Source organism: Penicillium paradoxum, assembly GCF_028828445.1.
Source record: "Penicillium paradoxum strain IBT 22861 chromosome Unknown utg000005l_segment0_segment0, whole genome shotgun sequence".
NCBI lineage: Eukaryota > Fungi > Ascomycota > Eurotiomycetes > Eurotiales > Aspergillaceae > Penicillium > Penicillium paradoxum.
The window spans coordinates 3,525,307-3,545,077 of record NW_026643183.1 but is presented as its reverse complement, the minus strand read 5'-3'; the positions used below and the strand labels follow the sequence as shown (position 1 = coordinate 3,545,077).

At 48.6% G+C, this 19,771-nt stretch overlaps 7 protein-coding genes across 7 annotated transcripts; 4 read left to right on the top strand and 3 right to left on the bottom strand.

The window, feature by feature from the left end:
* Positions 1–1,128: 1,128 nt before the first annotated feature.
* Positions 1,129–2,601, top strand: N7457_006266 (putative C6 transcription factor; the record flags this gene model as incomplete). Its single annotated transcript, XM_057177310.1, has 1 exon — positions 1,129–2,601. The coding sequence occupies one exon, from the start codon at positions 1,129–1,131 to the stop codon at positions 2,599–2,601; it is 1,473 nt and encodes a 490-aa protein (XP_057031612.1).
* Positions 2,602–2,896: 295 nt separating this feature from the next.
* On the bottom strand, positions 2,897–3,806 carry N7457_006265 (uncharacterized protein; the record flags this gene model as incomplete). Its single annotated transcript, XM_057177309.1, has 3 exons — positions 2,897–3,051; positions 3,114–3,371; positions 3,545–3,806. 3 exons carry the CDS (start codon positions 3,804–3,806, stop codon positions 2,897–2,899), a joined length of 675 nt encoding a protein of 224 aa, XP_057031611.1.
* Positions 3,807–4,994: 1,188 nt separating this feature from the next.
* N7457_006264 (sugar porter family MFS transporter) lies at positions 4,995–6,848 on the top strand (the record flags this gene model as incomplete). Its single annotated transcript, XM_057177308.1, has 4 exons — positions 4,995–5,113; positions 5,167–6,032; positions 6,088–6,348; positions 6,409–6,848. The coding sequence occupies 4 exons, from the start codon at positions 4,995–4,997 to the stop codon at positions 6,846–6,848; spliced, it is 1,686 nt and encodes a 561-aa protein (XP_057031610.1).
* A 545-nt stretch (positions 6,849–7,393) lies between these two features.
* On the top strand, positions 7,394–7,723 carry N7457_006263 (uncharacterized protein; the record flags this gene model as incomplete). Its single annotated transcript, XM_057177307.1, has 1 exon — positions 7,394–7,723. The coding sequence occupies one exon, from the start codon at positions 7,394–7,396 to the stop codon at positions 7,721–7,723; it is 330 nt and encodes a 109-aa protein (XP_057031609.1).
* Positions 7,724–9,435: 1,712 nt separating this feature from the next.
* On the top strand, positions 9,436–11,385 carry N7457_006262 (uncharacterized protein; the record flags this gene model as incomplete). Its single annotated transcript, XM_057177306.1, has 4 exons — positions 9,436–9,514; positions 9,594–9,727; positions 9,798–10,545; positions 10,610–11,385. The coding sequence occupies 4 exons, from the start codon at positions 9,436–9,438 to the stop codon at positions 11,383–11,385; spliced, it is 1,737 nt and encodes a 578-aa protein (XP_057031608.1).
* A 75-nt stretch (positions 11,386–11,460) lies between these two features.
* On the bottom strand, positions 11,461–12,511 carry N7457_006261 (ribokinase; the record flags this gene model as incomplete). The annotated part of the gene is made up of 2 exons (XM_057177305.1): positions 11,461–12,295; positions 12,363–12,511. The coding sequence occupies 2 exons, from the start codon at positions 12,509–12,511 to the stop codon at positions 11,461–11,463; spliced, it is 984 nt and encodes a 327-aa protein (XP_057031607.1).
* A 1,605-nt stretch (positions 12,512–14,116) lies between these two features.
* N7457_006260 (putative poly(ADP)-ribose polymerase PARP) lies at positions 14,117–16,714 on the bottom strand (the record flags this gene model as incomplete). Its single annotated transcript, XM_057177304.1, has 5 exons — positions 14,117–14,772; positions 14,830–15,672; positions 15,728–16,177; positions 16,453–16,566; positions 16,648–16,714. The coding sequence occupies 5 exons, from the start codon at positions 16,712–16,714 to the stop codon at positions 14,117–14,119; spliced, it is 2,130 nt and encodes a 709-aa protein (XP_057031606.1).
* Between the last annotated feature and the right edge of the window lie 3,057 nt (positions 16,715–19,771).

Here is a 19,771-nt window from a genome sequence, read left to right as displayed (position 1 = left end):
TATTAAGATAGAATATAATTTAGAAAGATGCATTGCCACCAGCAGATGGGACTTGAAACTAACCATCGACGCCAATGGGAATCCTGTGAGATAGCAAGCTCGCTCGTTGGCCAGGTATCGAGCGAGTGGTGAGATGCAGGGAGCTTCTTGAGATTTACGGAGTATTTTTGATTGATATATGTGAATAGAAAGTCCTTGGAAATAGTGCAGCCCTATATGTATCGGGTCTCATCGTTTTGCCAGCACGCAAGCAACGTGAAGTTCAGATGCAGATGGCGCGCCCAGTGGCAAGCAAGAATATGAGGTTATTAGGGCAATTGAGGCAAGCCAGGCTCATAACCTGTTAATAAAACATAGTAGTTGATGAGCACTTGCGCATTTAGGGATATTCATGATAAAGTTATCTGATCGAGATAGACTACAAGATGAAAGTCAAAATGGTAGTACCAAAAGTCGAACCGGGAAATCGTCTACCTACCATTATGTCCGGAACTCAGTCCTTCATCTATATTTGTCGTTGCCAATCAAGTAGAGCACCTTACATTGCACACCATAACCATGATCTAAATTCCAATTTCTCAGCCAGGTCAGTGTGTAGTTGAGTCTTTGCAGTATCAAACTGCGTACAAACCGCAGGGCTTGGCACGTTCCCAGAACCCAGTTGGGCGTAGGGTTGGTCACGAAGGACGAACCACACCATCATAGTCAACATTCTGGATATTTAGATATTTAATTATTTTTGCTATAATGCATAGCATCTGCCGGTTTTAGCTAGGCTGTTCTAAGCCACCTATAGCGAATCTAATTTACTCACTTTCGTTGGCTGCTAGATCTGAACATGCTGTTAGAAATATATACCTGACTCCAAGGAAAAGAATTCTCACACCCACACATCCGCTGAACTCCTCTCAACAAAATTGAAAATCAATAAACAAGAACCACGAAAAATTGCGCGGTTGAATGAAATTGAATGGATCCAAATGTTTTTGTGACTAAGTGGCTTCGCCATTCGCCTGAACCGCCCCCCAAGGCTCGAGGGAGGCATTTTCCGAACATTCTCCGCGTTTTTCCTTCCTCCGTCTACCCCAGACATCCCCAGACTCTCCAAACTGCACACAATCATCCGCCATGGAGGAACCAGTCCCCCCAGTACGGCCCGAATCAAGGATTCAGGAGGGCGCATTTAACAGCGCCACGCCGCTTATCGAAGAAGAGGCCTTCTTATCGCCGGGAACATTCTCCAGCGCGGACGACTACGCCGCCAACCCCAGGTTCCTGGAATTACAAGAAGAACTTCGCTGCGTGCTCTTTTCCGCAGTCGCAAGCCTCGAGCCTTCAAATTACGCATCCCCAGCACCCTTAGAGCCAACAGAAGGGCCGCAACCGCGAGCTCCACGCCAAAGCCTAGATTTCACCCGCGTCATCTCCATCCCCAAAATCCGACTAATCTTCTACCTCAAAAACTGGATAACTGAATGCGCACCGTACCTCGATAAATTCGATGAGGCGCGACATTTCGGTGTGCACATTCCGATTCTCGCACAAGGTTCACCGGCCCTTTTCTATGCGATCCTGGCTTTCTCCGCACGGCAAACAGAGCGAAAAGCCTGTCTGGACAAAGCCTATGACAGCCTCGAGCTGTACCAAGAGTCTATCCGCCTTCTGGCACCATGTCTCCAAGCCAAAGACCCCAATGTCCTCGTGACAGTCTGCATCCTAGCTGTGATGGAACTAATGTCCGTAAGTCCGCGCGACTGGCGACGACACGTTGAGGGTTGCGCAGCATTATTCGAGTCATTCAACGTGAACGGGCTCTCAGGCGGCCATCTACAAGCCGTGTTCTGGTGCTACGCGCGGATGGAGCTATGCGGAGCGATCATCTCCAACGGCGTGGAAAGCACCGTCCTCCCGCTCGAGAAATGGGTTCCGGCCATGCCGCAAGCCAGCTCGAAAGAGGCAGAGGAAGATATGATCCGTGACTCATTCTGCGAGAAAGGTCGTGCATCAGCAGATATGCACGCCAACTGGGCTGTATATCTGTGCGCGAAAGCATGCGACCTTTCCTGTCGTCGTACACGATTCTTGGAATTGGGGGAGGCGACTGACGACACGCGACCGTTCTCGGAGCAGTGGAGTCGGCTCTGGGAGGAGTTACAGTATTGGCTTGAGCAGCGGCCACCTGCTATGCTGCCCATCAAGACTACGGGGATGAGCAGTGGGCAGACTTTCCCGGAGATTTTGTTTGCGCATTGGGCGGCGATTTCAGGCAATCAGTTGTATCATGCTGCGTCCATTATGATGTTGGATATGAGGCCTGTTGAGAGGAGGACGCCTGCTTCCAAGCCGCATTTTTCGGCGATCTGGCATGCGCGTCGGGTTTGTGGGATTTCGTTGACGAATCCCCATTCGGGGAATTTGATCAATGCTATTCAGCCGCTTTATATTGCTGGGAAGTTGCTCAGTCATCATAGTGAGCATATTGAGGTTGCGAGGTTGTTCAAGCTTATTGAGCGCACGACTGGATGGGGTGCATTGTGGCGACTCAAAGATCTTGAAAGAGCTTGGGGGTATGAACCGGGGGAGATTCTGGGCGCTATTTGAGAGCCATTTTGTGAGATGGATACAATCTCAAGTCCGTTGCGGTTCGGTGCCTTGCATCGAATTCGACGTGAGTCCAACACTAAATGTGAAGCCCGAATGCATTCCACCCACTGGCAAGAGAGTCTGAAATGAGGATTTCTCGAAACGTCCACTAAGTGACATGCATTGTATGCCATCGATACAATTGTCTCAGGCGCTCGGGGCTCTATGCGGTCCAAAATGATCGTGAAACAAGAACTGTTTACCAAAGGGCAATCATTTGAGTGTACCCCAAGTCCGCACAAGACTTGGGACACTACGGAGCATGTTTGATGTGCTGCCTGAGCTTCTCCGCATCAACCTCGAACACAAGGCTCACCTGCTGAATACCCGGAGGGGCAACCGTCTTCTGGTACACATGGATGTTTCCGTAGCTGGGACTTCCATATGAGATGTCAACGTCTCGCAACACTTGAGAAGGAAGGATTGTTAGCCACTACCAAGTCCAATGCGATGCACCTCCTTTCACCTACCTGAAGTCTGATTGACCGAGAGTGCTGGGTCGACCATCAGGGCAGCAGCTGTCTCATCCGAGAAGGGCAATGAAAGTCCGTAATACTTAAACAATAGTGTGCGGTACGGGTTAGGGATGGAGGGTACCTCTTCCTTGAACTGCTGACTTGGGAACACCCGGTTCGCAACATTTCCTGCGATGGTGATGTTAGGAAAGTCAGCTGTCAGAGCAATCTTCGAGGCTTCGGGGTCGATCATCAGATTGATATATCCCAATACTTATGTTAGCGATTGAAGAATTACAAATCCAATCAAGCTGTCGGGATCCTAGGTCCGACTGATAATTAGCAAGTGTGATACTGCCGGTGGCCTCCAGCATATGTATTCAAATCGATATATCCACCCATAATGACAAGATGCTTGGCATGTGACGCAAACTGCGGATCCATACGCACCGCAAGCGCGACGTTAGTCAACGCTCCGGCGGAGTTAATGGATCCCTGGCCGGGATACTTGTGGACCGTCTGCACTATGAAGTTGCCTGCCGAAGTTGAGCTATCCGGTCGGCCCTTAAGAAAACCTTCTTTGGAAGCTTCCTTAATGATCCGATTTAGATTACCCGATGTGGGATTGGTTAGCCTCACCTTCCAAGGTCTTGTTCTCGGGTGCGAACGCGCCCCTCCCACGGTAATTTGCCGTGGATCATCTTCCATGCTTGGAAGCGAATGGGTGTATTCATCAATGGCCATGTTGCACTCCCATGAACAGGGATACAGCCTAGATTTCCAGTTTTTAGAGTTGCGATAGTGTGCAGTGCCATCCGGGGCTGCTAGCTGTTGGCCGTGTCTGGGGTTTCATGTTAAGAAATTTCGTCATTGTACATATCCTCCTGCAGGATTGTCGGTCACCATGTCACACTCACCAGCAGCCAAGCCCAGGATTTGCACATCGGCGTCTAGTCGGCAGCTACCAGGTACGGAACGAAGCCGGCTGTGTACCAATGATTGTCCATTGAGGCATAGTGCTTATCGGCCCCGATATGGGGAACCGGCAAGCCCACTCGTGACGAAAGTGAGCAATGAGCTGCAAAACAGCGGAAGTGATGTGGAGCAGATCATTTATAGGGCTTGCGAAGAGCGAAAAAGAAAAGATCGGAGTTCCGAGTACGGAGCCAACTCTATTGAGTCGATTTCAACGGCTGAAACATTTTTTTTATACTTCACAAGAAAATTGACAGTCTAACCTGATCGTAGACTACATCAAGGTTCAAGGGCCTTGTAGCGACATACAAGGAACATCAATAATGGCGTCAAATGTTAAGTCAGCATGAACCTAAGCGACGGTGGCTCTGTACGCCCCGAAAGGATGTGGGCCCTCCACATTCGCCCACACTTTTTTTTTTCTCGGGGCCCCGAGTGAAACCGCGAGACCGAGTTAAACCCTTGTGGGAGTCGGCTAGCCCGTTCAGGGCCCGAGTTTCCCCTCGGCCAGGGCCAATTCGTCCCGAAAGCTCCACTTTTTACGGGGTCTGAATTGCCCCTTTAGGCGAACAGAGGCTACAGTCCGCCCAAACGGGTTAGCCATCGGATTCCTCCACAGTGTTTGCCTCCACAAAAATCAACAGAATTTGGGGTTCCGGGGGTGCTGGCCCATGTGAGCGAGTCGGGACGCCGAAAAACTGGAGATGCGAAGAAAGAATGGGGTTGAGGGCTTTTTTTTTTTCTCTGCACGTGGTGCCACTTTGACTAACAATGACAGAACTAAATCAAAGTCCACGATCAAACACGTCTATATATGAGACCCTCTTTCCCCCATGTTTTCGATTCCCCAGATTTCATCTCTACCTTAGCGGTACTTCCTGAGCAATTCGGAATTCACTTACTCATATCCAATTGCCCATCATGGCTCGACCTTCATCAGACTTGGAGTCTGCTCCCCGGCGCCTTGAAGCCCCCAAGCAATCTATCTGGCAGTCTATCTATGACAACCCTAAAGTCATTGCCATTGCCTTCTTTGCCTCGTAAGAATGTCTCGGCAGATGCATTGAAAAACTCCAAATGCTAACATCCTCAGATTCGGTGGTTTCGAATATGGCTACCAACAAGGTGTTCTCGGCCAGTCTCTGGTCATGCACCGTTTCATGGAGAACTTCCCCACAGTAGTTGCCTCATCCACATCAACAGGTTGGTTGACCTCCATTCTGCAATTGGGTGGTGTGGTTGGCTCTCTGTCTGCCGGTGTCTTGGGCGAGATCTACTCGCGCAAGTACACTATGTTCTTCGCCTGCTGCTGGGCCATTCTCGGCAGTTATCTGTACATCGGCGCCACATCCGGTAACCCCGCTCTTCTGTACGCTGGTCGATTCTTCACTGGTATCGGTGTCGGTCTGTTCAGTGGTGTAGGTCCTCTTTACAACGCCGAATTGGCTGCGCCCGAGATGCGTGGTCTGCTCGTCTCGTTCTACCAGTTCGCTACTATTCTCGGTATCATGATTTCCTTCTGGGTTGGCTACGGCTGCAACAACATTGGCGGCACTGGTGACGGCCAGAGCGATCTTGCCTGGCGTTTGCCTTCCATCATTCAGGGTATCCCTGCTGTTGTGCTGGCTTGCGGAATCTGGTTCATGCCTTTCTCCCCCCGCTGGCTGGTTAAGCAGGGTCGTGATCAGGAGGCCCTGGATACTATTGCTTGGATGCGCAAGCTCACCACTGACGATGACCTCGTTCAGATGGAGTACCTCGAGATCAAGGCCGAAGCTGTCTTTGAGCAGCGCGCGTTTGCTATTGCTTCCCCTAAGCTCGCCGACAAGGAGAAGAGCAGTGTTTTCATGAACCAGATCGCTCAGTACGCCAACTGCTTCCGCACTATGGATAACTTCAAGCGTGTCTGCATTGCCTGGACCATTATGTTCTTCCAGCAGTGGAGTGGTGTTGATGCTAGTAAGTTGATCATGATTCAAGAGTTTGAGAGTTTCCTAGCTAACCGCTCTTTTAGTTATTTACTACGCCTCCAACGTCTTCGTCAGTCTTGGTCTGACCGGTGGTACCATTGCTCTGTTGGCCACCGGTGTGACCGGCGTCGTCTTCCTGATCAGTACCATCCCCGGAATGTTGGTCATTGACAAACTCGGCCGCAAGCCCATGCTTCTCGGCGGATCTCTCCTCATGTTGGTCAGCATGGTCATTGTCGGTGTCATTGTTGCCAACTTCCAACACGACTGGCCTAGTCACGTCGCAGCTGGCTGGACCGCAGTTGGTAAGCAAACATCTAATCCAAAACTCTTCCAAAAATGAAAGACTAACCCAATCTCTCTAGCTCTCATCTGGCTGTATATCGCAGGCTTCGGTGCCACCTGGGGCCCCGTCTCATGGACTCTCGTTTCCGAGATCTTCCCCCTCTCCATCCGTGCCAAGGGTGCCTCCATCGGCGCCTTCAGTAACTGGATCAACAACTTCGCCATCGCCTTCTTCGTCCCTCCCATGCTCGAGGACTGGGAGTGGGGTACCTACATCTTCTTCGCTGGCTTCCTTGCCGTCGGCATGGTCTGGGTGTGGTTCTTCCTGCCCGAGACCAAGGGCGCCTCCCTTGAGGACATGGACCGTGTCTTCAAGAGTAAGGCTGGCGAGCAGGACGCTGAGCTCCTCCGTGAGGCTCAGCGCGATGTTGGTCTGACTGCTTTCCTTGAGCGTATGAATTCTACCAGTGGTAGTGATACTGAGAAGCACGAAACTTCGCAGTATATTGAGAAGCTTTGAATGTCTGTTTATGGTTTAAAAATACCCTTGTGAGGTTTATTGTCAAGTTTTAATTTTATCAATGTTTACGAAGTCACATTTTTTCACGTGAACCGATCTTGATCCATTCCTTTCGTAGTGCCTGATATACATCGGTATATTTAGTCTTCAGAGTTTAACGGTGGTTCTTTGCCGTCCAGCCTTCTTTCCAAGGAAGGTGCGACCTACTCCCAGTTGTTACCTGTTTGGGAAGGTCCCAAGGTACCGTCAAAACAAACACAAGGTGTCGATAGCTTTCCTCGCCTTTCTAGCTCTCACTTCCTTCATGCCCCTCTTCTAAATCCCAGCACCTTTCCCATCTCTCGCTAGCCGTTAGCAAGCCGCTTCTGCGCGATGTCTGAAGAATACTCAGAAAACGAAAGCTACAAACTATTCCAAGAGTGCAAAAAGCTCGATAAGGGACCCTGGGTCTCAATTGGTCGGTGAAGTCGAATAGACACGGACGAGGAAAAGAGAATTCTCGAAACTGCTTGGTATCGACCCCTATGAAATCGGGGTTTACCATCATGCCTACCTCGCAGAAGTCCAACAAAGGAATTCATCCTTTATCGATCGGCCGTGTTACTGGTGGGTCACGCCAGAGAGGTGAATTGGAATGGGGATTGTTCTCCCAAATGAGCTTGATGAGACTTTACCGTGGTGTCTTCTTTCCCTTCTTCCAAACCAGCAATCACCATGTCTCCACACAACTGCGATGCGTACTACCGAAAGGGGGCGGAAAAATCATAATTCCCCCAAACGGCGTCACATACGTCCCGGCCAAGGTCAAAACCCACCTACTGCAGAACCGTGATTTCATCTTGAATCCTACAGATGACCACGTCACTATGCCATAAAGTGGATGGTCTACCAAGAAAAACTGCAGCTCCTGGCAAGCACGCGATCTGGATCAGCTTGGCAGTTTGAGGAAACTTTCCGCAAAGAACCCGTTCTGCCAATGTCTCTGGGACCCTGGATCTCTTCTCTCACTCTTCTTTCAATTTCACAGTGGTGACCGACGCAAAGCATCTTGGTGACGTCCTGCGTAGATGGGACTGGCTACCGGGGCCATTAAGTCGTTCATATTACCTGGCAATGATAAGGAGAAAACACAAAATGACCTGGCGTTCTTGTAAAGCTCACAATCATTAAACTGCAAATTCTCCGTGTCTTCGGAGAACGACGAAAAGCACTGGAATTGGCAAGACGGGGATCCGTCTTCGCCCATAAAAGATTCACCAATCAAGCCATCAGAGCCTTGGTGTCTTACTGAGCAAATATCTGGCAAAGTGCGAAAAAATCCCCTTTCATCTGATCGTCGATGGAATTGATCAAGAGCTGTTGGACCACGAGGTTCCCTTACAAACTTGGCATTTGCTTCCGAGTTCCTATCTAGGCGGGACCCTAACATCATGGAAGTTAGTGCTGATGCGATCATGTGCGGTGATAGTATGGCGAATCCAGATCCATAAGCCTGCGACTCTAGCGACTTGCTCATCAGTGGTTGTTTTGAGCGCTGTTTGAAATGGCTCTTAGAAAGAACAACTATGAGTAGGCAATCTACACAGCTCAATTCCTGATTGGATATTTCGCAACCTCTACAGGTTTACTATTGTGGAAGGAGTTGGATATACTGGAACTGCCAACTACACGTACCTCACGTGTATAAGCTACCGCTTCGATGCGCTGCCGTTGGTCCTAGTGCTAAAATCGCCTACTCTTCACTGCGTCTACAAACGTCCAATTTTCCGAAAGGTGTTTGCCCCTGACTGGGATCACAGGAATCGCTGCAGATGCTCACTGTGGACTGAAACGCAAGGATGCACAGGCAATAATATTTTGCTCTATACAACACAGTCTCTACAGCCATAACCATTCCTCGAAGAAGAAAACACCACAATCATTACAGTCATCCTTATTAACAATCGCACTGTCTTTACAGAGTCAGGCCGAGGCCGGCCGTCGATTTTCGACAGGGGCAGATGGAGCCATCTCTTAGGCTAGGGTCACGAGTGTAACTATATGATCACGCCACTCCCCTTATGGGAGCGGGACTCCATTCCAGAATCGATTATCTCCCTCTTTCCCTGCTTCCAGGGTAACAGCTACATATGACTGGATGGTACTTTGTGGGCTGACATGAATTTGGTGCCAAGAGAAATCTCTCAGCTGTCTCCAATGGTCAATATCAATGATGTGAAGCTTTTGGTGATATCCAACTTGGTTGGGTGTTACTGGCCGCGAACTGGCAAACTGCAAAGCACCTGAATTGGCACCACCGAGAATAGAACCTCTCTCGTTTGAGTGCCCTACCTACTCATAACCAGATACAAGTTAATAAACCACATAGTCATGAAACGAAAATGACAGCTAAGACCACCTAGGCAAGTCTATACGAAACTGACGTTGTAGATCACCACACCCGCAGGATCTCGGCTCGACTCTCCGGATTAGTGCGCGCCCCACCCAAATCATCGCCTCGGGCAATTGAGCACATTTCGGGACTGCGGAGCCTCCGTTCATTTTGTTCTGCGCCAACATCTGGGGTAATGCAGTCTACTCTCTCAACATGCCTAGGAAACCCACACCGGCGGCTAAGCAGCGGGTGCGAACTGGCTGCTTGACGTGTCGAAAGAGGCGAAGAAAATGTACGCGTCACGTGTTCGCTTTTTTCCGTCATGTTTTTCCTCTCTCTTAAGCACAACTAACGAATTGAGCGGGATATAGGCGATGAGCAGAAACCGAGCTGTGCAAACTGCCAGGTCAAGGGGTTTGCGTGTAAATATGGCTCCGATCTGGCCTTTGTGGCACCGCGTTCGGGGATTGTTTCCGGTGGGAAACAGGGGTATAGCAGTATCACAGTAAGTACGGGGTAGTCGATTCGAGGTGATGATCAACTTGATTCAGAAGTCTAAGACTGACTTTGAGTAGTTTGTCGATGATTCGCCTCTTGCAGCGGCCAGTAAATCAAAGGCCCAGCAGAAGTCGGCAGATGAGTCACAGAGCAATGCTGGGTTCTCTCTAGATGGGCTGCAGTCGGCAGATGATCAGGATAATGCTGGGGATACGCGGCGTGCGTTTGAATTCCAGAGCATTTTATCACCGACTGTCCCCAGTGTCGATTTCTCTGAGCCTCCGATTCCTTATGTTGGGGGACCGAGTGTGCCTGATACTCGGTATATGAGTGGTGCTCCATATCCTGCCTACAGATCTGTCGCAAATGATCGAACTGAGAAACCAGCGCTCTTTACAAATGGCAACCTTGAGACTGACTTGCTTCGACATTTCCGGTACCACGTTGGTCCGTGGATTGACACTGGGGACCCCGAGCTTCCGTTCGGGCTGCAAGTTCTGCTTCTTTCGCGGACGAACAGGGCTCTACAAGCTGCTGTTCTTGCACTGTCTGCCGGGCAAAGACTTGTCGTGACATCCACGAACAGTCAGGACCTGGAAAGCAGTCGACAGTTCCGGAAAGAGGCAGAAGAGAGTCTTGCGCTTGAATATGACCTGGCTAGATATGCTGGTCACACTCTTTTAATGCTTCAAGATGTTCTTCCTGCTGGGCCACAGCAGTGGAGGAACCTTTTGATCCATAGAATAGAGAATGTCAGTGATTTCGCCTCGCGGGCAGTTGGGGAAGAAGTTGGGGAGGCTTTGTTATGGCTTTACCTTCGACTGGGTAGGAACTCACCTCAAATCTCAAATAACTCAGATGTCAGACTAACCAGACCGTGGGTTGATAGATCTCGCGAGCTCAATATCCTGTTCAAAACCACCGCTAATGCCCTTCCGATCATTGCTACGACGAGATGGCACCTTGTTACACCACCAAACCATGAGGCCCCAAACAGTCAATTCTGTGTACAAACACATATTGTCTCTCTTGGCACATTGCCTTGCCCTAGTACATGGCGGCCCAGAAATGTCCTCACCCCACACATCTACATCCCCAGACCTAGGGAGATTCCCCTCATTACGGCAATCCCACTCCTTATCACAATGGACGTACCTATGGTCAGACTGCCAGAAATGGTACAACGAGCGACCAGTGAACGTGCAGCAAATAGTCGACATCCGCGGCAGTGAAGCTGACCAGATCGACCCAGACCACGACTCCTCCTTCCCTATCCTCATCTACACGACACCAATGGCGCTGGTCGCTAACGCCGTCTACCACATCATCTCCCTCTTATTGCTTACGCATAAGCCACGGCTTCTGAAATCACTGCCTGGACCAAGATCAGTGACATCACATATCTGGCACGCGCAGTCAATTGCCGGAATTGCAGCAAGCAATGACTCCCCCGAGCAATGGGATCCGATCTTAGTGGCGAGCCTTCTCACTATTGCCAAAGAGATGACGCATGCATCACAACAAACGGTATTATTAGAGCGTTTCGCCCGAATAACAGCTACAACGGGGATCAAACTAGACAGGGAGATCGAAGCTCTACAATCAGCCTGGAACTTAGCACGATACGAGGAGGAATTTGACGATGAAGCAGACATGATATCATAATACCCAAAACGCCATCTATTATTGCTTTTGCATCATCCCGTATTCGCATTCCATCATTTCTTCCTTTTCCATTTATTACAAGTCATATGCAAAGGGAATGCTCTGCATAGCCCCACGACGCTGCACACACATCGCAGCCGCCGAATTGGCCTTGGAAACTGCACCCTCGATCTCCTCATCAAAAGCCTCCAGAGTCTTTCCAGTAGCGAAGAAACGCGCCACAGCCGTAGCGAAATATCCAACAAAGGTATCGCCCGCAGCAGTGGTATCAAGGACCTTAGCAACCTTCACACCAGCAACAGTTCCCGTGCGACCGGTCTTGGTAGAGAAGTAGACACCCTTCGCGCCAAGCGTGATAAGAACAATCTCCACACCAGCACGCTCATGGAATCGCGGCGCCAATTCCTCAGGTCGCAAATCATCCTGCTCCACAGCATCACCAACAGGAAGGCCATCAATCGATCTAGCCATCTGCACAACCTCAGTCTCATTCATAATCAACACCGATGTGCCGTTAAGCGCCGGGAGAGGAATTCCCTCTGGGAAAACCGGCGCAGGATTGAAAACCACTTTCGTGGACTCAGTCGAGCGGTTGAAATATTCCAGTAGAGCGAGTGTCGTGCTGCGGGGAATCTCACCCTGCAGAACGATGATATCAGGGAACGAAGACTGGGCCTTCAGAGTTGCGATAATGGATTCGGCATCGCTGAGCAGACCGGCGTGGTTTGCGCCGGGGACGACAAGAATGCGGTTTTCGCCGCCAATAGCTTCTTCGACAATGATAGTTGCCGACCCGGTCTGCGCGACGGTCGATTGTTCAATAGAAGCTGTGTTGACACCGGAGGTTTCAAGCGCGGGCTTGAGCAGGGAACCATAGTAAGGGTCCTCGGCGCCGACGGCGCCGATCATGCTAACCGCGACATCTTGCTCCGTTTGCGATGTGAAAGAAGCGCGACCGCAGGCGACGGCCTGGTTACCGCCTTTTCCGCCAGCGGAGACAGTGAGGGAAGTTGCAGTGAGAGTTTCGCCGGCGCCGGGACAGCGGGGGGGTGGCAGTGACGAAATCGATATTGAGGGAGCCGATAATGCTAATTTGCGGCTTTCCGGTGGATTGAGTTGTAGTCATTTTGCGCGTGTGTGGGGAGTTTTTTTTCCTGAATGTTCGGAATATTTAGGATGTGAGATATCGTGGGATTAAATGTTTTTGCAATAACGGGGGCTCAGTCTTTTAATTGCTAATGGATGTCCCGCATGACCTTTCAAATCTTGGTTCGGTCGGGATCTCGCCCGTCGGTATCCAGGAACCCGTGTCTCCATGTCCCGAAACTACACGGGCTTCCCGATCGGGGGTGCGTAGGCTGTGCCCGCCCGAATTGGTTAGTCCCGCTTACCCTTGCGCCCAATGCGGACTAGCGCAGGGACAGCATTGACCAAAGTGGAAGCATGAGGTCGAACTGGGCGGGGGAACTACAATACATATCCATGGATATTTTCTTTACCCCGGAATTTGATAAATAGATTAAATGGCTGCCGTTTTTAGCCTGAATGACATAGCCGTTGCCTAGGTGACTAGGTGCGGAAGAGTAATCAACTCCGTGCTATGTGCAACCTCTAATTGGTTTACGTCTGGGTAGCTGGGATATATGCCAGGTGACTATGCACATAACTATTTCGCGACGTTTTCTGGAAGGTCGCTCAGATTCTGCGGGTCTTCACCAATTAAGTTGTATATATCGGAATGTCTGATTGGTTCTCTTCAGGAGTGGTGATGAACTTGCACCTTCGAGACTTCTCATTGGCCGTCTTTCAGGTATAAAGAACTCAAGATGTGACTCTTCGCGACGATTCTCTTTGTAGTTTTCTCCTTTTTTGCGGGTCCTGCACCTTCCAGACCTCTCATTGGCCCTCCCTTTAGGTATAAACAAGTGACGACCGACTCTTCGCGACGATTCTCCTTGTAGTTTGTCGTTTTTTGCGGGTCCTTCGCCATTTAATCTGATCCGCGTCTTTGATATATCAAGCTTCTATCGTGGTCTCTGGTTGGTTGTCTTCCAAATATCTTATAAGCATCTACCTTTGAGGTCCCTAATTGGCTTTCTTTGAAAACTTCAAATGAACTTCCACTTTTGAGACTTCCTATTGGCTCCCTTCTTGGTTCAAGCATGTGAAGACGTGACCCTTCGCGACGATTCTCCTTGTAGTCTGCTCGTTTTTGTGGGTTCCCTACAATCCAAGTTTCCTAGACGTGACTTTCTCATAGCTTTGATCGTACTTAAATAACTGATGAACTTTCACCTAGAGATCTGCGGGTCTGATTACGTACCTATTCTGTCCGTGTTTACATGCGAGGTTTTTATATGTTCTGAATGATTTAAGGGGGATTGACATGCGATTTTTAATATGCTAGGGAGTTCTGAGGCGATGATTTGCCTATGTTGCTCAGTAGCTGAATGATCTCAAGCTTTCATTACATTTAACTTGCAATGTGGGGTGCGAGGGTCAGACAGGACTTTGATATCTATTTTGCTGTGGAAGATAGTATGTTTCAACGTTTCCTAGAATGTGGAAGTCATTCAAGTTCGAGATACTCCAATCTAGAGTCCAAAATAATAAAATGCAATAAAGGCTTTGGTAGATATACATAACATAAGATACAAAAGGAGAAGTAATTCTAGCCCAAGATCTCCCCCATAGCTAATCCCAGACTCCAATAATATGCAAAAGCAATGATTCAGTTCATCTTCACTTGGAACAGATACCGCTGTCGGATCTGTGCAATATCGTAGACAATGTACTCATTGTAGAACAGACAGCGTCTCTGGTTATCATCGGTATTTCCAAGCGCCGCATCGGGCATCTTCACACCCTTCAAAGAAGGGGTCAAGCATCCGGCATCCTTCCATCCACCCGGAACGTTCGAACCCATTCCAAGAGTCGCAATCTTGCCCGCTTGAAGGGCTACCGTACCGGCACTGTAGTCGCTACTGTTGAGTTCTAGCATAGGAGCGCCGAGCTCGGCGTCGCAGAGAAGAAGCAATCCCATGCCGCCGCTGTTAGAAGAGCAACAGTAGCCTGCAGATTTGCTCGATGTATCTGCTAGATACACACCCTTGCCGAACATGTATCCGTTGACGGGTGCCTCGGGGGGAGCAATGCGCAGACCTTGACTTAGGATACCACCGAAGTTGGTACTGCGGGAGCCGTGCCAGAGCAAACGGCGGTCGCTGTTCGGGATGCTGGAGTAGGCGGATGCGTTGAAACGGTCATTTTCGCCTTGACGCTCAATGCGGAAGATGTTGATGACTTTATACTTCATACCATGGGTCTTGCCGCGTGAACCCTGCAGATAGTTCTCGAGCTCTTTGAACTCGGATGATTGGTGGTCCACTGTCAGTTGTTAGCTTCGGTCGACAGGCTGGAACAGAGGTGGGAATTGATACTCACGTTCTGTCATTTCCTTCATGCCAAGACTCTGGAATTGGCGATCCAACGCGTTCATATCGCTGTCCTCCTTGGACGATTTCATGATCTCATTTGCAACATCCATGTCTGTCAGTGCCTCCAAGAGATCAACCTCTCGCTTGATCAATGCGTTTGTGCTCAAGGTCGGAGGCCGATTTCGGCCAAAGACGTGGGGAATCAAGCTGTAGTATCGGTTGCTCAGGGACTCAATGGCGGCATGATGCGTTTGGCCGTACCTTTGCTGTGCCAGGGTTGGTGTAGCCATGACTTCAGAGATTTCTTTGAGAACGAGGAATCCATTTTTCAGAGTTCTGTCGCTTAGTTTGCCCAGTGGCATTTTGTTGGCATCGTATGCCATTGCAGCCAATGTCTCGAGAACATGGTTGGGGTTGAAGATGAAGGACATGAGATTTTGAAGTCCTTTTGAGAGTGAGCTGTCTGGCGGAGGTGTGCATTCCTTTTCTTCCTTGACGGCCTTCTCTTTCTTCACTGGGGCTTCATCTTCATCGTCCTCTTCGTAATTGCGCTCAAGGAACGTGTACTTGTTGTTCTTGGGAGGATCCAGCCGATTCTGCCATTTTAGGCCTGACTTGTCCCTGAACTTCTTCTCATACCACGATATTGCGTCTGGCAGGCTGCCATCTCCAAGACAGGCTGACTGACCATGCTCCCCGACCCGACCCCAGCGGGTCCAGGTCATGAACTTCGAGTTTGCACCGGCCAACAACTGGACACGGTAGAACTTATTGGCGTTACTCGATGACACAGTCTGGCTCAGCGTGGCATCCCAGATTAAGCCTGCCGCATCGATGTGCACTTTGGGATCTGTCGAAAGGCGGGTCAGCATGCAGATGAATTGATGTTTGCATTGCGGACCTACCACTCAGTTTGCCAGTCTTGATAAAGCCCTCATCGACGGGAATGTTGAGAGACTTTGCGGCTGTTTTTTGAACGTCCTTGGTCTTTTTGTTCGACCCATTCTGAATAGAATCTGCGTCCGAGCCTCGCTTTTTGCTTGCTGACTTCTTGTCTGCAGGGGGTGCGAGTTTGCTCCCTACGACATTCTTTTGGTCATCGGCTGCCTTTTTGTCCGATTTATCAACAGAATCCGCAACCGCGCCTCTGTTCCTAGTCACACGCGTGTTATGCATGGGAATTGAGGCGCTACCATCTGAATTTGCCTGCTGGGTCGCTTGATCTGCTTGAGATGTTCCGTCGACCAGTTTAAATGAATAACGTGACTCTGGCAATGGTTTGTTCGCCTTATCCGAATCCGTAAGCCACGAAAGTGAGACAATGTGGCAATTGGGCAGCGCGGAAGCTTGTTTGTCTAGGCAAGCAATCAATAAGAAAGTCCTGTAATAGTACAATGGAGGCTCCGAAGCTTGAAACCCCGACGTTCTCATTCTTCCGTCCTAGTGGACGAACTTTCCGTTCCAATTTTGAGCCTCAAGGCAAGCAAGTGAAAGATCGGCACGGGCTGTTCTCACTGCTGGCTACCCGCCAGTTGAACCGTACAAGAACGATATATTGGGCTGAATGAGCCAATCCAAGAGACGAGAGTTTCAAGCTTCGAAGATCGCCTTAGGCCATGCATGTACTCACATTTGGTAGTCTGTTTCTCTACATCCTTGTCGGTGGTCACCAGGTGTGTGCAATCGCCCGTGACCGAAGGACTGAAAGTCGCTCCATTGTCTTCGACTATTGCTTTCAAGTCCGCTGCAGCCAGTTTACTTGTCAGCGTGCAAAACGCAGGTGACGTAGATCGAGATAGCCGGCGGAGCGAATAGGGGCTCATACCTTGTCTAAAATTGGGGAAAGTCCCACCCACGGCGATCACAAACTTCTTAAAATTCGGGACCGACATGACGTGGCTCAATCGCAATTCAAGACGGGTATCAACGAAAGGAAGGATACTCCGTGCAGAAAGCGAAGGCTAGAGGCGACAGGGGTGCGAAGCGAGTACGGAGGTGGTGCCGTATGAGGGGAAGAGATGTTCAACAACAACACAAGTCAACAGAACGTGAAATGCCTTGGAAATTAAACCTGTTGAATCGGAGGAACCATGAAGTCTTTAAATAAAAAGAATAACCTCTCTATGACCCTCACAGAAGAAGTTGGCCTGAGGAACGAGGCACCAACGAGGCTGCTGCCTGGCGCTAATCCAGGCAGCACACCCTTTTGGTGGAGTCACGCATTCTCCGTCGACACGCACATTTCTTCTTTAGTTCTCACCCTGGTGCCTACTTTCTTGCGCTCATCGGATAAAAATACCGGTTTACATGTCCTCTTCATTTGTTCCCACCCCACAGCACAATCATTGGAGAAACAGAATGTGAGCTGGTAGATTTGACTTGCAATGTGTGGGGGGTTCCCCAGTCACGGTGCTCAGATCACCCGTAGATGCACACATTGAGTACAACATCAATCGAAAATGGGATACCCAGAACGGTGTCAATGCAGCGTTGGAGTGTGGTGAGGTCTACCGATCAGTTAGAGCAGACACAAGCCCGGCAACTTGTCCATGCACACCGATAATGCTGCAAGGGGTGCTCGGGATGTTCGGTGTGGGATCTCTTTCTTTTGTATTCGGTTACGCTGTCTATCCACCGAGAGAGCCACTCATTTCAACAAGCAGTCATTACTGTCGCATCGAGGCGAGATAAAAGATGACGGTGGAAGCAACAGAGGGGGCTTTCATCGCGGAACAAGAAATTATGAATGAGCTATCAACACGTCCTACTCGTGCTCATCGTACCAATAACTGAGCGAATGACTGATGGGCTTGACCTGCCGGGGACACCTCCGGTCTCTGCCAGATCAAGCGACCAGTAGTATCATGAAGTGCAATGAACTCTGCGCTTCAGGCCCGGCTGGAATGATGCTCTCGACGGATCGATGTGTATCGGACGTCCTTCATCTCTGGGCTCTTCTGATACTCAGGGGAACACTGCTGACCAACCTGGGGCCGTCCTATTAGATTGAGCAGAATATGTTGCAGATAGTCATTGCCCGCGTAGACCAATATCAATATTATCCATGGGCAATCTATATCAGCCAGGAGATGATTTCATCCACAGTACTCCGTACATGTTCATCGCCGGATTAACCTCGGAAGTCTTCCACCTCGGCCTCACCAGATGCCATGTACCTTTGTTCGACCAATGTTGATATAAATTCGGACTTTCCGTTTTGAGACGGTCGCCGCTCCGACGGCTGCCTCTATATAGACCCCCCCACTCCCTCGATCCACCCCCCTTTACACCACTTCCACCCCCCTTATCCCGATACAGTTAGCAGATTACCATAATAGGAATCTCATCATTTGTATACAGATGAAGCTTAGCGCCAGGGCTATATTGTTGACGCTAGTATTTCTTGGCGTATGAGTGTAGTATCATATAGCATAGTGCATACCAATCAGCTGAATATCTTCCTATGTGGTCATATGACCTCAAAACAGATGCTGATTTTTAAAGACACCGGCAATGGACTATTTGGCTGCTATCTCGCTACCACAATATCTATCGATCTTATATCTCAAACCCTTCATTTTTGAACCCTTAAAACCTTCATTTTTTCGATTAAATATATTAGAATTTCTGTATAGAGGTAAACCTATCTAGAATACCGTGGTATTTATTAGGAGTAGGGGCCTTCCGACGACCTCTTCTACCCTACTAAGATTGATTCCTCTTCTTCCTCTTTACCCCCTCCCCTCCTACTAATGATTGTGTACTTCTTTTAGACTCTACGGCTCGCTTAATATTAGCCCTTTCCCTCTCGAGTGTATATTTAAATCCCGATAGATCCCGTCGTACCGACCGCCCTATAATCGCTGCTCGCCCGTCGCCTCGTTTATACCGTATTAGATTCCGGACTATAGAGATATTATCGATTAGGCGAGGGGGAAGGTGATACTATAAGACCTAGTAGGCGTAGAAGTTAGATACCTAGAAGCTTTGCTTTTTCTTAATATAATAGCTAATCCGGTAAATATACGGTATATATACTATATACTACTATCGTACTATACTATAGTTAATAGGTCCTATTATTTAATAATAGAGGAAGTAGTGTTTTCCCCGTACTATTTACTAGGTAGTAACGCTAGTAAATCTATAATACTATCCTCCGTATATATATAGAGACTAAACCCTCTATATTATAAAGTAACGGGGTAGTATAGAGCTATTAGCCGCCTATTTACTAATTAGTATCCTATCAGATAGTAGTGGTTTAGTGAGTAATTACCCGCTTAAAAATATATATAACCTTAAGAAGATCCTTAGTAGAAACCTAGAGATCTCTCTTTAGCTACTAATAGGAAGCCTTATTATAGGACGTCGACGTCGTATTAATACGAAAAAATCGATTAATATAGAAATATAGGAAGTGCTTACTATATATTACCTACTCCCGTAGAATATAATTAATAAATCTAGGGAATTAAGTATATATAGTAATAAAGGCTTCCTAGTAGGTAGCGATATCCTTATTAGTTAGCGTAAATATCTATTTCCTTAGTAGCTTTTATATAGCTAGCTATTATTATTAGATATCTTCTTAGTATCGTCTATCCGCTTTCGTATACCTAGTACGTTATATATTAGCGAGTATATTATCTTAAAGAAATAGGCGGGACTTAGAAAGGATATTCTTCTCGATATACTAGAGGTATATAATAGTATTATAGTCTAGGAAAACCTACTAAAATTAGTAGGATAAACTTAGTATAATCTAGATCTTACTTACCTCCTTAATTATATTAATTAGTCTAACGTCTTTATTAGTAAAGATAGTAATTAGGCCGGTACGGCTAAAACGCCGGTAAACCCTTACTAGCTATTTAAGGATAATAGTATAGGTTTCTTATAGTATATTCTATATAAATACGAAGCTAATAGTAAATAATTTACTAATT